General features: G+C 36.7%; 1 protein-coding gene across 2 annotated transcripts in view; it reads right to left on the bottom strand.

The window, feature by feature from the left end:
• Positions 1 to 16,046, bottom strand: part of CCDC6 (coiled-coil domain containing 6) — a 52,529-nt gene that overhangs the window by 20,783 nt on the left and 15,700 nt on the right. For both annotated transcript variants that reach the window (XR_009484097.1, XM_059821265.1), the window contains exons 2-3: positions 10,667 to 10,816; positions 2,061 to 2,189 (exon numbers count right to left, since the gene is read on the bottom strand). Coding sequence is in view for 1 of the 2 variants with exons in the window: in XM_059821265.1 (XP_059677248.1) it covers positions 2,061 to 2,189; positions 10,667 to 10,816 (279 nt within the window). In the remaining variant the exon portion in view is untranslated. The remainder of the gene's footprint in view (positions 1 to 2,060; positions 2,190 to 10,666; positions 10,817 to 16,046) is intronic.

Here is a 16,046-nt window from a genome sequence, read left to right as displayed (position 1 = left end):
TTACACATTTCATGTTGTTCTCCTTTCAAAGAAGCAGACGTAGGAGATGATTATTAGCAGTTTAGTTCTTATTTATCATCTCCTAACTGCATCAATTCTGGTTTCTCACTGTACTATATGAAATAGAAAAGCAATTAAAGAGAGTAACAGCAAGACTACACAAACTTGGCCTCTGTAGGACAAAACTGACAGCTATTTCTCTCCTGTCAAACCACTGAACTATAACACAGAACATTATTGCTCATTTTACCTGAGACATTCAGTTAATGAAATAGTCACATGTTGCAAATTTCTTCACCATTAGCCTTCAGAGAAGAATGTTCTGCCGCTTCAAACTGACTTAAGAAAATTAAGTCAGGTCACATTTGAACCCTAAGATCCAACTTAATTTTTTATTTAGGAATAACATTCTACGCAACCACCACTGCTACTAACTGGCTACCTACCAATCAGCTGTGGCATAAGCAGCTCAGATGAGAGAAAGCAAAGGAGGAAGGACACAAAGCATAGATAATTCATGTGCCATATTTTAAAAATAATAGTTTAGTGAACATATGCTGTAACTATCAGCTCACTGATTATAATGATAGATCTAGTAATGCAGTCCTAGATTATGTTCAAAGCATTGCTGAAGTACTCCTTCCAAGCCCTGTTTAACAGGTCTCTCAAAGTGTTGTGGAAATCTCTTTTCCGTAATTCCCTGTGTGTACAATAAAGGCAACATTGCTCTGCTCACAACTTTTGGTTGCTTCTTTCTAGGTCTGGCACATGCCCCAAAGGCTGTTACTTCAGCTGGCCAATTAGCACAATAAGCTTTTTTCTTTTTTTAATTTGTGCAAGAGAAGAAAGCATGCTGAAGTTCAAAGTAACTTGAGCTTTACTATAGCTTACTGTAAGAGAAAACAAAGGTATACATTGCATTACATGTAAATGTGCACGAAATTTCTAAGTAAGACTGACAGCCAAATTTAACATCTTCAAAAACAAAGTAAGTTTTCAACGTCAGCTATTTAAGAGAAAGACCTTTGAGCATCCATGCTTTTTGAACAATTTATCATTGATATTCAAATGTAGCAAGAAATTTCAAATTTTATGATTTCACAAGTCTGTCTGCCCAGAAAAATGATACAAAAATAAATACCATTAAGACTTCAGCTGTGGCTCCTGCTAACATTTCAAAAACTAAAACAGCTTAATATGTGAGCTTACTCTGCATTTTGATTAAGTGGCCACCACCACCACCTTGTGGCTAAGAGAGTTATTTCAATCTCATGTTAATTTCCATGCTGGTTAAGGATTTGCTGGGAACTACATCTTCCTACCTTTCTGTTTTTCAATTTGTTCCATAGAACTCTCCATATAGAATGTTAGCATAAGAATCAAGAAAACCCATTTCATCATTAAGATAGCCATTAATTTATCCACAATGCCAACAGAAATAGGAGAGTCAAACAAAACCGGTAGAAATTCAGATTACCAGCACAAAACAAAAAAGTTCCACATCTGATGAGAAAAGCAAAGAAATTCACAGATGTACTATATTTACACCACCCACATTATTGGACTTCCACAAGCCAGAAAAACAATTTCTTTAACAAGACCATATGTGTTTCATCAGTTTGCCTTTTAAGTCAAAAGGACTCCTACTAATGCCACTGAGATGCTTTGATGCACATGCCTAAAATTAGACATAAGAGCAGTCCCAATGTCTAAACTTTCAGTGGAAACATGACCAAAACAAGTGTTGTTTTATCTCTGCAATCTTCACAACTGTCTAGGGAGAAAGGGAGTTGGATGTAGTCGAATCTCAAATCTTTTTAAGTATACACATAGCTGACATCTCACAGTTCAAGTCCTGTGCTATCCAAGCTGCCACAAAAAGGAGACCATTATGTTAATGATTTATTGCTTTCAAAGTCAAACTGACTTTTCTATACTCTTCATATTGCCCAGTTTCTTACATACTTAAAAAAATTAAGTCAAATCTAATACAAAACAAGTTGGATTTTTTTCAGAATCCATTGTTTTACAGTCATATAATTCTGAAAGTAAAGAATTACCTGCTCCAGGGTGAGTTGCTTCGAAATTGTATCATTTTCCAGTTTTTTAATCTTTTTCATCAGTTTGTTCACTTGAAATTCCTGTTCCTGCTCTAAATGCTGCTCCAGTTCAGCTTTCTCATGCTGCAGCTAAAAATTTAGGAGACATGGAATTATTTAAACACACAAATACAAGTATGAAACATTATGCACCTTTTATATGTTTATTTACACATTTATTCTTACTGCACGTTAAATTGTCTACTGATAATTCTTCTCAAAAGACTTCAAAATGCACAGCACACCCAAGAGCCCTTCAAAAAGCAACACTTTAAACTGTGTTCCATTTACAAAGCAGATGGAAGTAAACTACATTTCAAAACATTTCATAAAGTCAAATCAAAATACATACATTATATATAGCACATAAAATAATTATAGACATTTCAAAAGTCAAAGATCTATCATGATGTTCACAAGAGCATTAATTTGAATTTAAATGCATCATCTCAAAAGCACCCAAAGCATAAAATGCAGGTCTTAGCACTTCCTTCTCCCAGGCAGCTGAAAGCTTAAAATCATGACTGAAGTCATATCACTAAAATTGCTGTGCGACAAGATAGTAAAAAAAATAAATCTAATTTCTATTCCTATGCTATCAAGAATCAAAATATTTTGATGACATAAAAACACTGGTTATTTGAGATCCATGTTATAAATTTTCTTAACACCCCAGGGAAAATTTTTTCAGTTAATATTTCCAATGAAAAAAATCTTTACTCTCAAAGCTCTCAAGCAGATGGAAACAAAAAACCCACCAAATTTTAACATAAATTATGGCTTGGAGTAGAGTAACTTTTAATATTAAAGTCAAAATCACAATGGAATCCCTCTGAGACAGGGATCCAAGTCTTCCTATGGATAAAACAGTATGACCGACACCATGGTACGAACATGTGAATTTAACTTGGGGAAAAGCAAATGTCACCAAAAGACAATGGTGTAATTACACACTGTGCTCTGGCCATCCACTGAAAATTGCAGGCACTTTTTTTCCACCTGATTATTTTCTACACCAGTTCTTCCAGCTATCACATAACAATACATAAGATCATAGCATTTAAATGAGTGAGGAAAATCTGAGGAAATGGAGATAAACCTCATTGACACAAGTCAAGGTTGCTGGATATCCACAGTGAAGCTTAAAACAAGCTAAAATTGCCAGTTCATTAATTCAGTGCCTTTTGCTGCTGTTTAGAGACAAAATGGTCTGTGAAGTGAAACCTGGCAGAGAGTTCAGAGCAGAAAGGTTTGTGTGGAGAGAGAGGCAGACAGTAACCATTTGGCGATATATATGGGAGAAGTTTGCAGTTTAACTGTGTTTTCAGGGCTTACCAATTTCGAGACTTTAATTTTCACAAATTAAAATAAACACCGGAATAATAATTAAAAAATAAATGAGATTTATTCCTTTCACTTGCTAAATTACAGTATATTTTCCAACACCCCTGATGGTCATGGAAATTCGCATCCACGTGAGGAAGCCACCTAGACTCCAACATGATAATCACTGAGAATATTATGGCAGCTGTTGATCAAATGGTTAGGAAATTTTATTGAACTGTCAGTTAGAAATAAAACCATTTCATTTCTTGTGTGCAAATACGCAGGGCTGCTAAGTGAGATTTTCATTAGAAGAAAAATTTATATTCACACTTTTAAATCAAAATGCTGTTTGTGTTGTTTGATAATCAAAAATTTGAAGTTTCTTACTTCAGTATTGTTGTTAAACTTGGTTGGAAAACAACAGGTTTAGTAAGAAAAGGACATTATTTAGTCTTACAACTTCGTAAGTCCCTCTCCCTTCCTTCCCCAGCCCGATGCAGCAGCTACAGTTTAAGACTGAAGACAGCCGAAGAGCCCAAGGAGCAGACAGTGCACGAATTACCACCTAGCTGAAGGTACTTGCTGCACTTACATCAATCTTCATTTAGCTTCAATTAAAAAAGCTAGATGCTTTTTTTCCACCTAACTAAAAATTGAGACCAAAGCCAGTTGCTGTAATCAGCTTATATTTAGTTAGCATATTAAACTGTGTGAAAAGGCACATAGCCAGAATCTCTTCCTCGGCCTAAAGCCAGATGCTGCCAACAGCGTGGTTGGGGACTGCTAGCATTCGCAGTCCAGCAAGTCAGGCAGATCATACTCATGTGAAGGCACCTCAGACTAACCTAACCACAAATACTGTTTCTTGCTGTTGTGTGCTTCATGCAAATTTAACTACCCTATCATTTAAAACAAATTGAGCTACAATCGCACAATCTTGCTTGTCAAATCATTCCTTTTAAAGCTTGTTGGAATTTCCATCACACAGGAACTGATGAGGCTTACCTGTTAGATCTGTAGCTGCTATGTAGGATTTACTAAACCCTACCTTGCAAGTGTGAACATACTGTAGCCAAAGGACTTCCAGCTGATCAGAAAGCTACTAAGTGAAGCCAGGAGAGATCTATTGCAGGAATATCTTCTATGCTGATTTTAACATAAATACACCAGAAAGCAAAGTGACTGGGAATAAAAAGAAACCCACAAACACTTTCCCCTGGAGTGCTAAAAGGGATTATAACATGAAAGCTCTCTCGGACATTCTGATGAACCTACTTGATTGTGCTACTCCCCTTCACCCTTTTGGCTTCATTATTCAAAGTGGAAGAAAATAAAATACACATTAATGGTGTCTGTCACTCATAATTCAGTAAAATAATTTTTCCCTTTTATTGGCTTTGATCACAAAAACAAACCAAAACAAACAAAAACTAGTTAATGCTGAAACCCTAATGCTGAAAAAGAGAATTGCTAACAATGAGAAAATACCCACTGGTAAAACACTGGTAGATAGTGTTTATTATACTTAGTAAAGTAAGAGAGTCTTTTCAAACTGTTTTTAATCATAGGCAATTATAGCAACAACTGTTTACAGATACCTCTGCTGCTGCCAGCTAAAGAGAAGGAAAAAATGTTTTAGACATGTCACCTTGATGACAACGTCTTCTAGACCTTGAATTGCATATGAAAACTGTAGAAGAGATACTGGGGGAATTTTCAGCTAATAAGATCAGAGACGGTTTTGGTGCAAGAGAGACAGCTAATACTTTAAAGTGAGAATGGGGCTATCAAATACAAAGTTTAGCAGCAGAAAGAGTGCATGCGTTAGTTTAAGGAAGTCCTACACAACTACAGCAATATCCTTCTCTCTCTCAGAAGTAAGTTTCCTGATACAAGGTAGGACCACATTTACCTCACTTCCTTACTGTACTGGCTTATTCTGGGACAGCGAAAAGTGCTTTTATGAAATAATGGAGGTAATGGATGAAGTTCCCCCTTAAAAAAACAACCCTCATTTATCCCCCAGACTATGACCTTGTACATTCTACTGAACAGTCTATTTTTAGTACTCCAGCCCTCAAAAGTTGTCCAATTCCTCCTTCGTGCATCCTGAAAGTCCTATTTATCAACAAATTTGTATCAGCAGTTTGCCTCCTCTTTATGTCCAGATGTTCATCAAATAAATGATAGATGAGCTGACTCTGTTTATTCCACACAATCACATTTGCATCCTTGAGCTGACGCATCGTATTTTGGAGAGCAGGAAGTGTAATAGCTTATGTTTACAGACTTACAATTTTTGAAATTGTCAAAAATCAGACTTGCATGAGAAACAGTTCTGTAAAGCCTCCCAACTACTTAATCTGCCTGACTACATATTATGCTATTATCTTGGTATGTTGTAACATTTTACTTTCAAGGACAGCTACTTGGACCAATTTGTACTTTCAAAAATATAAGGGTATTGAAAAAAAACCTGTATTTGATTTTGAAAAAGGACTGTGGCACAATTTAAAGAATAATTGACTTTCTAAGTTCAAACAATATTAAAAATTAATTACTCTTTTGAGCAGCCTTGTATCACAAAAGAAATTTTCAAGATTTACTACTTTAAATTTCAAAACAGTAACTCAACTAGTCCATGTCCACAGCTGCAAGAACAGATCCTGCATCAAAACACTTCTAATGACTAACTGCAAAATATTACTACCATGCTATAATGACTAGATATCGAGGACTCTATAAAACTATTGTTCCAAACTTTCCAGAGACTTAGTCAGGTAGACAAAAATATAATTAGAGTAAGTACATGGGAAAATATAGTGAATGTATATGAGGTTTATAGAACTTAGGAATGTTATCAGGAATGTATGTGATGAAAAGCTTTGCTTTACTTCAAAACCTCTGTTGAGATGCATGTGGTCCTTCAGCATTCAGCCTAGAAAACTAAAAATTATGCTAAACAAAGGAAATTTAACTAGTAAAAGCATACACTTATTTATTGGGCTTGTAGAGGCAGTAAAAGCTAATGCCACACAGTTATAAACAAGTATTATCAAGTAATGGTATGGCACCACAAAGCCTGGCAACAGGAAGACAGTATTATTCCAGTGAAAACACCTTCTTTTATGCGCTAGTGTGTATGTTTAGAATCAGTCTGGCATATAGTAAAATGTTTCAAAACTAAATTTCTTACAATATTCAAAACCTGATGTAACTCTCTGTTTTATAGTAGTAATGCACATCATGCTGAACTGGGAAATTCTTGCTAGGCTGTTACCGAGGAGCACTGCAGCTCATGCTCCGGCAAACAGCTTTCACATTTAAAATGTTTTAACATTCTGGGAGCTCATTCCAGATGCCACTCCGAATGCTATGCATAAGCCCCTACAATTGTGACAAACGAAGGTTTGACAAAGCAAAAAAACCACATAGGCACTATGAAAAAAGTCCCTCTACTAGGTGGCTTTCAACTGAATAATATGGCAGTAATTTCAAAACAGCCACAGACTAGTAAATACTTGAAAAATGAAGAGACTACAAATCATATGCAGTTTACCAGAAGAACATCCCTCTCTCTGTTCCAAAAGGCAAAGTCTTAGACAAAACAGATCCATACTTTTTTTTTTTTCCCTCTTAGTCATACAAAAAGCAGGAAGCCATCTGATGCACAATGTCTGACAGCATGAATTTTGAAACTCTAGTTCCAGGTCAGGCCAATGTTGCCTGGCAAAAAAGAGATTAAAAGTTTAACCCCAAATAGCAAAGAACAGTGGAGCAACCAATTACTGCCCACACTTCCACTGAAGACTACTGTATTTCTGGTTAAGTCATCATCCAAAGCCTGCATCTAATTTAGCTAGAATTCTCTCCAGAGCAAAGATACCAAAAAAATGGAAGTGGGCATTTATCAATTTATTATTAGCCTTATAAATGCCTCATGAGTCTTGCATCCTCTAACAAAGAGAGAATTGCTACATTCTGGTAGGTAATGGTAAGTATTGGCACTCACAAATCTCAGGAAATTCAAAAAAGTAAATTGTAATTATCTTAACTTTCTTTGTCTGAAAAATATTAGCGAGAAATTTAGCAAAGAGTATCTCAAACCAGAAAAGATACTGTAATAAATATTAAGTTGACCACGTGATGTGTGCTAATAATGCCCTCTTTTCCACAAAACAAGTTTATTTGTAATATCAGGAGTTTCTCTTCTCAGATTTTTTATCTGGCAGTCTACATGGTATAATTTCCAGGATTCATAATTGAAGAATCAAAACTTCCAAACAACAGATAAGCTTTCAGAAAACAAAACAAAAAAAAAAAAATCAATGTCAATATTATTTTCAGTTCTTTGCTACTTAAGAAAATTGCATGCAACTCACCAATATTCTAACATCAACTTACTAAATCCATGAGCACTATAGAGACAGAAAATAGTTTTCATGGAAACATACTGTAATATTAAAATGATTCCTAATTCTACAGGTAACCTCTTTAGGCAAAGCGACCATTTCCTTTGGATAATTTATAAGCTGCTAGGCATGTTACTAATGTTTATGAGAATATATTACTACACATTTTCTGCATTTCACAGCAAGTTTATCACATCAAAGACATAATCAAGCCATGAAATGAGATCTGCATTCAGCATACACACAAACAGAATAATAGGTTTAATATTAAACTGTTTTCTTTAAAACAAACAAACAAGTACTCCACCTGTACTGCAAGTCTTGAGCCACTGTAAAGGTATGAAAAGACATCCAGATGTATGGACTACAAAACCTGCTGATCAGGCAGATTCCTCTGACACAGCTTAAAATATGCTTTGGACTAGAGCTTTGATACATCCCTTACCTTCTCCTCTGTGCACTGCAGTTAACAGGTGAACCTGTAAGCAAGATATTCCATGCCACTCACCCTTCACAGGCACAACCGCCACCAACATCGATAGGATGTTGACAGCTGTTCTCTTTTTCAAGTAAGTTGGGTTAATATTTAGATAATTTAATAATTAGATAGAGGACAAACTCACAATTTACTTCCAAAACCTGCTACCTAATGATGCTGAGAGAAATTACACAGGTTTAGGACTAACAATTTGGAACACAGATGCATTTAAGAATTGTCACCTTTTAAAATCTTCTGGCTGACATGACCACATTTATCAAACACTAAATGAGGCTTACAGGAAGGCCACATGAAATGAAGTATAAGGCTGTGGGCTGAGATACTGTTTAATAAAAGCAGGCGGTGCTCAGAATTTTACCTCCATTTTGTTGTAGTTATGGCTATGTAATTACTTTCTTTCAGCAGAAACTTGCAGCTTGCCTACTGAAAGCTGGATAATATTTATGGGAGGATTTGTTCCACATGCCATACAAAAGGCAAGAATAACTTCACTAGTTTTATGCCTGCATTCTGTTTCAGATATATGTGCTTCGCTGAATCTTTCTCACACTAGTGATGTTACCGGAAATGAGTGAGAATGAAGTTACACCTTTTAAGGGTATCCAATGGATAAACAGCATAATGCTCTTGCATTATTTCATAAATTACAACACAGCACCCCCTTGGCCATTTTGAGAACAGTAGATTGTTACCTTTTTCCTTAATTTGGGGCAACAGTCAAAGGATACATGCTGAAAGTCCATAGCAGAAATGAATAAAAATTAATTGTCATTTCAGAGAAATATAAGCTTCCTGTCTACCTTTGCTATGTGTGAACTTATTTTGCATAATATTAGTAATTTAAGAACTGTTAAAGATACAGCTTTAAAGCAATCTCAGCTGAATTCTAGGAAAAAGGCTAAGCATATTTTCAGCAATTACTAGATACAGCAATTCAGTTGCTGCAGAACTTGTGCAGTACAAATTTGTGTGCAAGGTCATTGTATGAGTTCAAAACCCTTCAGCTAAATCAAGTGTAATTGTTGCTTTTACTTTTAAAGTACGTTTTACTTTGCTCTACAGAATATATAGTACAGTCCCAGGTAACCTGGTTCTGTAACCAATTTCTATATATCCCTTTCAATTAAACAACATTGCTCAACATACCATTTCTCCCTTTACTGGAAGAGACTTTACTGAAAAGCTTTATCTATAGTCATATCTACATCTTACTTCAAGTAGAAAAGAACACTTGATACCCCTGTTTTACCATCATCTGCTTCTCTATTTTTTGTAAAAATATATTACTTTGAAAGCAAATGTACATCTTTTTCAGAAACATTCTTGTCAGTCCTCAATAACAGCAAGGGGAAATAGTAATACCAGATCAAGGATATGTTATCTTGATACTTAACTTACTATGTGATAATAAGCATCAAATAGACAAAGTCATAGAAGTCCCAGTTTTCAGTAACAAAAGCATCAGATGGGATTAGCTCTAATGTTTCCAAACAGTGTATTTCCTAACTGCAGGGCTAAATATGCCTTAAGTCTCCAGCTGCAGAACATAAGAAATGCTTACAACATACCAATTAGGTTCTTTAAAATTGACTAGGTTTTCATGACAAAGCTTATAAGTAATGTCATGAAAAAAGCCATAGTGGATCACACCAAACATTCACCTAACTTAGTAACCTGTCTCCTACAGAGGCCAAAAGCAGGTATTTAGGCAAGTCTATCAGAACAGGGCAAGTATGTACAACACTTTCAACAAATACTTACCCACTTTCCAAAAATTAGCAACTTGGATAATGAAAAGAAGTTTCTCTGCCATAAACTGTTCCAGCATCTTCAACTTTTTACTTTTAGCCCCTGACTGATGTAAGTGTTTAAATTCAAGAGAAGCAACGGTTTTGTTAAAAGTATGGATAAACTTACAGATAAAGTCTCCTTCAAGCATCACTGCACATTCTTGTATATAAAGTTTAGTATTTCAGGACTCCTGTTAAATATCAAATACTCCAGAAAAAAGTGTCTGTTTCACTAACATTTTAAATTAATCAGTAACTCTCTTCTGTAAGACAGTTAACATTTACTTTAAGCTACATCCATTTCTTTGCATCTCTATACAAACTTTCAGGTTCTCAACACTGAGTTTGCAGATGCAAACTTTAAAGAAACATTAAAAAAACACCCACTACACTTCTTGTACTTTGCTTTTATCAGGTGTCAGCTTTATCACAGCTACAACCTGACCACATCCCTCTGACTGCAGTCACACTAACAAAAAAGTTCAGCCACCAGTTGGTCCTGAGACTCCTGGGGAAAACATCAGTAAAGGCACCAGTTACCTGCATCAGTTTTCTTGAGAGCTCATTAGTGAGAAATTCCTCTTCCTTTTCATAGTTTACTGCAAGTGTTTCTTTTTCTTTCTGCAGAGCTTGAATCTTCTTAAATAGAGTATTACTGATGAATTCCTCTTCCTGCTCTGCCCTTGCTTGCTGTGAAATAAAGACACAGTTTTAAGAAAAAAGGGAGCAAGTTTCCACATTAAAAGCTGCAATTATTCCATTCCCCTTTAAATGCCCCCCACCTCTTTTTTTTCATCTTGCCCATCGTCCTGGAGAACAGTAGGCTAAATCTAAGTGCTGTTACCATTCCCTATTCTAACTTTATAGCATCTCTCTTCCTTTTTGTTCCCCATCTTTCAACTTGGGAAACTACACTGGTGCTTTAAAGTGGCCTCCCCCCAACCAAATGCACAACCTCCCAACCTCTTAAACTTTATAAAAGCATTACTGATTCACAAATACCTACTTTCACCCACTCTATTCCTAAAACCAAACTCCTGTCTAAACATTCTCCATTACAAGTCGAAGCACAGCTCTGACACTGCTGCATTCAGCACTGTGCCTTCTTTCCAGATCCCTCAGACTACAGCCCTGCTTTCTAGGAGTCAAGTAACACGCTTATTCTTTCACCCAGACATGCCTTGCTTCTGAGCCACAGGCAGCACGGCTCATCTCACGAGGATTTCTACTCAACCACCAGCCCAGGAAAACATACCTATATTACTTCTCAGAACTGTTACTTCACTACATACACCACCAACTTTAAAATATGCCACGTGGTAGCTTTACCCTGAGGATTTCCAAATTTCACAAGAGGAGAGTTACTCAGGAAATCTTCCCCATGAAGAATCACTAGAGAAGACAGTTTCCATTTCAGCTCTCCTCTAGCACCTAGGCACTGCTTCACAGAAAGGCAGCCTGTGAGCTCACTCCCTCGCATTCCCTACACTTCATATGTTTGTATGGTTTTTTTTAATGTACACATTAGAAACTTGATAAATTGAACACAGAAGTTATCTTTTGGAATTCTGCTCTAAAAGGCCACGAAGGGTATTTCAAATGGGCAAATGAAAGATCACAGCTACAACCTGGTAGAGCCAACTCTTAATTCCACAGTCCAAACAGAACCCAGAACAACAGAATGACAGAAATACAGAATTCCCAAGCCACCACCTTTAACAAATGAGAACAATGTAGTGTTGAAGAGTGTTTTCATCCCCTGCAATAAAATCCACATCACTTGAACTGCAGATTTGTGATTTGCCCTGATTCTAATAAAACGATTCCAGCTTATAGCTTACAATATGTAAAGATTCAGTAAGTTTTATTTCAGTAAAATCTGATAGAGGAAAATTTAAGAACTGAAACAGAAGCATAACTACAGTTTTACTGAAACCTTAGCTTCCATAATCTTCTGCCCAATATGTGCCAAAATAACCATCTCTATACGTATTGTACACTGGAAAATGCTCAAAAGATTTCATTATGTCAGTGATCTTTTAACTGGAATGGTATATTCCCTAGTAGTCCAAGAGACAGTTACTTAAAGAGAGACACCTTCCATGCCTACAAGAAATGTTACTTAAAGAACATAAATGTCTTTAAATTTGGTGGAAAAATAGGACAATTGTAAATTTTCCTCATGGTATCACCAGTATCATAAAATCTAAAGCGGTAGTTTGGACAGTTCTCAGTTGAGTCCTCGTTCCATCAAGTCCTTCTCTTCACATCTTTAGCTCTGCCTTCTTGTGTCTTCCTCCATCTCTATTGCTTTCTTTTCTTGGCCCTTTCCTGCTATTTATCTGCCACCAGCTCCCTTCTCCCTGTCACCAGCAGAGCTGGCACAAACCCAACCTGAAAAAAAAAAAAGAAAAAAGGTCTAGCACAGTTTATTAGCTTAGGAGCTTAGGTCCTGCACACCACCTTTTCTCTAATGTTTGTGCATCTCAATGGCAGAGAACTGCTACTCCAGCACATTCAGCATTAGTATTATGACTTATCACATCAAGACAACGTAGAGTTGTCCAAGAGCTCTGAAGAAATGCTAAATCGTCAGCTCACATCTCAGAGGATTAAAACTCAAGGAATCTAACTGATCTCAATAACATCATCTATCACTTTCTAAATGTGACTTTAATTAGAGCTACTAACAATCTTATGTCTTCAGAGACATTTCGGAACAGAGTAAACAAGTCAAATTGCAAGGGTACATTGTCACCAAATCGTTAAAATTCATGCATGCTGTTCCAAAATCAACTTCTCCATTGCCTTTGCTACACAGGATTTCTACTGGTGTCTGCTTTTCAATGGTTCAGACAATAAGAGACAGTAACACAGACCAAGCTTACCTAAAATTAAATTAGAAAGCACTTGGTTCAAAAAAGCAAAAAAAAAATCACGGTGTTTCTGCTTTGATTTCTGTTCATCTCTAACTTGCACAGATTTGTTCTACTCATGCTTTGCACCAATCAAAAGCTCTAAAATCACATTATTACAGCACCAATCCTGCACAACACTTCGTAGCTAGATCCTGGTGTTACATTAATGATGGGTGCTTAGGCCAACGTGAACACGGGCTGCCAAGATCCCAAACAGCAATGCCCCTCCACTGTGCTTGCATGGGTGTTCATGCGGCCAGGCAGCAGGCCAGCACAGGCAGAAGGAGACACCCAAAAACTAATCCTTTCCCTTCCTCCTCCCATTTTTTTTTTCCTGGATCCACTTTCTCAACTGGTGTACCACACAGGCAGAGTGCTGGCACGTGGAAACTAAGAATGAACACAATTTAGACCTGTTCAAACTGCTCTGCAACAACCCCCTCTGCCCACAGTGTGTAGGACACCAGCTTGCATTCAGCTGAGTATGATTACATCTGCCTCCATTATACAAAGAATATATTTCTCAACTGAACAAACAGGAACCCTATAAATTTAAGTATAAACTGTAAGTTCCAGATTATCCACACATCATATTTAATACAATTAATCCCACCTAAATTACCCAAGCGTCAGCAATTTCAACACAAACTTTTCGGTCAAAAAAAAAACCCATCACACAATTATTAGGACTGGGTACAAAAGCACATGATGCATTACCATATTTCTTCTAAATCCACATTATTTCATTCTGAAACTTTCCCTTCATCTTGTTACTCATTACTTGGAGATAGTTCAATTATCTTAAGTAATAAAATAATCCATGTTTACCTTAATATTGCCTAAAATCTTGAAACCTGTTACTGATTTAGCCCATAATCAAATGGATGTTTTTAAACAGTCATAAAAAAACAGTTTTTAATACTATTTCCTACACAGACTCTGTCACTGTAATATTTTTCTGGACACGTATACATTGTGTTTCCATATGGACAATCTGCCTTTTTATTAAGTATCTGCATTTGAAAAGAGGGTCTGATATGATCAGAAAAAAAAAAAGATAAACTAAGCATGGAAATCAGAGACAGTAGGTTTTCTATGAAGGTACAGAGGTCTTGGGTTTTCTCTATTATCCATATCACATTCAACATCCAAAAACACTAACAGCAATTCACTCTGTTCTGTGTACCATATTACAAAATAAATTGCTAAGGCACTGAGTGATATAAAATGATAACACCTGATCAGTCAATCTCTTGAAACCTGAAACAAGCAATCTACTTCCACCACAGATTTTCTGCATAACCACAGTCACATCCACCTGTCTCCTGTGTCTCAAAATTCCATGTATAGCTAACTCAGAGCATTTCATGGATGCATCCACTAAAGAAAAACTGTAATTATTGTGGTCAAGACCATAAATGGCAAAGTCTATCATGTTACTTTGCAAGAAATCAAGAATGAAGAGGGGGGGGGAAAGCACCTCATACACATAAAACACACAAAACCTCTTACATTTTCTAGGAAGAAAAATCCTATTATTTCTATTGCAGTAGCATGTGAAATCCTGATCACTAGTAGAGCTGATGCACAAAGTGTTGTAAAAACCTGTCCTTGTGAGCTTACAATCCAATGAGCTAATTTTAAAGGAATTAAGAAACATAATTCTCCTGAACTTTATATAGTAACTGAGTATCATATTAGGAAGTGAATCTCATTAGAAGTTATTTTTCCACATGCTGCTGCATATACTAGCATAAACTGTGAGAAGTTTAGTGTTAAAATCTTTTTCTGCTCTCAGTTCTTCTTCCTGTAAATATATCTTTAGCAGACCAAGTTCACACTGCTAGATTTCCCTCTGGCCTCTTGCGTCTAGTACAGAAAGAAAGCAGAAGCTGCTGCATGTACCACTGGACTGTACCCCAACCACACTGCTCTAGTGGCAGTATTTTATGAACCAGCAAAATCCAGTATTTCCAATAAGGCATCAGCTTGAACACAGTCAAAGAATAATAAAAAAATAATTAAAAAAAATTCACAGCTCCACACTCCCTTCTCCCCACGGTTAGTTCTCCTAAAAGCTTCACAAACCTTCCTGATACCGCACAGTAATTAAGCAGGTTCAACAATCACAGTTAATACCTACTCCTTAGTCAGTATCAGTACAACATTATCAGTGATCCGACATGAACAAGTTCTTGCATTTTAGTTTCAGCTCTCAATTCAGACACAATTTCAGTAACAAGCATTTCACAAACTGCTCCAGTCACCTACGCTCAACCACCTGAAAGCCAGATGCCACGCATCCAAGCATGCCTGCCTTGCATGCTGACAAAGCATCTCCAGTAGCACCCAGAATAGAGGTGACACTAGATTTCAGGGGATCTTGTTTGAAACAGTCTACAAGGCACTGTTTTGATCTAATCCACTCTTGAAGGTCCCTCATCTTTAAGGCAAGAGCCACCATGACCTCTTTACCATTCATCCATCTTTTTACAGTTCAATTTCTGTTGACAGGACCCTATAGACAATATAAGCCTGCAGATGGAGCTGAAGAGCAGTTTAATCTGGTTGCTGCACACTAGAAACTCAATCTTTGTTACTGAATATAGACTGAAAGGTTGGGGCAGCTTCGGGAAGAGATGATCTCAGTTGCTGCATGTGTTACATTGAACTAAAGCTGTCACTTCAGAAAGCAGCCTTTCCCAAAGTCCTACTAAAAAATATGATGAGGTAAAAAGGGTGTGAAGTGCAGAAAGTCACAATGGCATGATTTTAGAATATGCAGTTCTTACATAAAATAAAATCTAAGTTTCCGAATTCTCCTTAAGTACGCACTCCTCCTCTAGCAATACTAACTCAAGTTAGCTCTGGCCATACTTTCTGGCACCAGTTTGAAATGGTACGGAAAACTACTGGTCTACAAATGCAATAAATATTCCAGTGAGCTGATACTGTTCCCTTACAGGAGGAACTTTTACACTGCAGCTCTTCCAGGCTGGAGC

The sequence above is a fragment of the Gavia stellata genome, chromosome 9, assembly GCF_030936135.1.
Source record: "Gavia stellata isolate bGavSte3 chromosome 9, bGavSte3.hap2, whole genome shotgun sequence".
Taxonomy (NCBI): Eukaryota; Metazoa; Chordata; class Aves; order Gaviiformes; family Gaviidae; genus Gavia; species Gavia stellata.
This window is presented reverse-complemented; position numbering and strand designations above follow the sequence as displayed.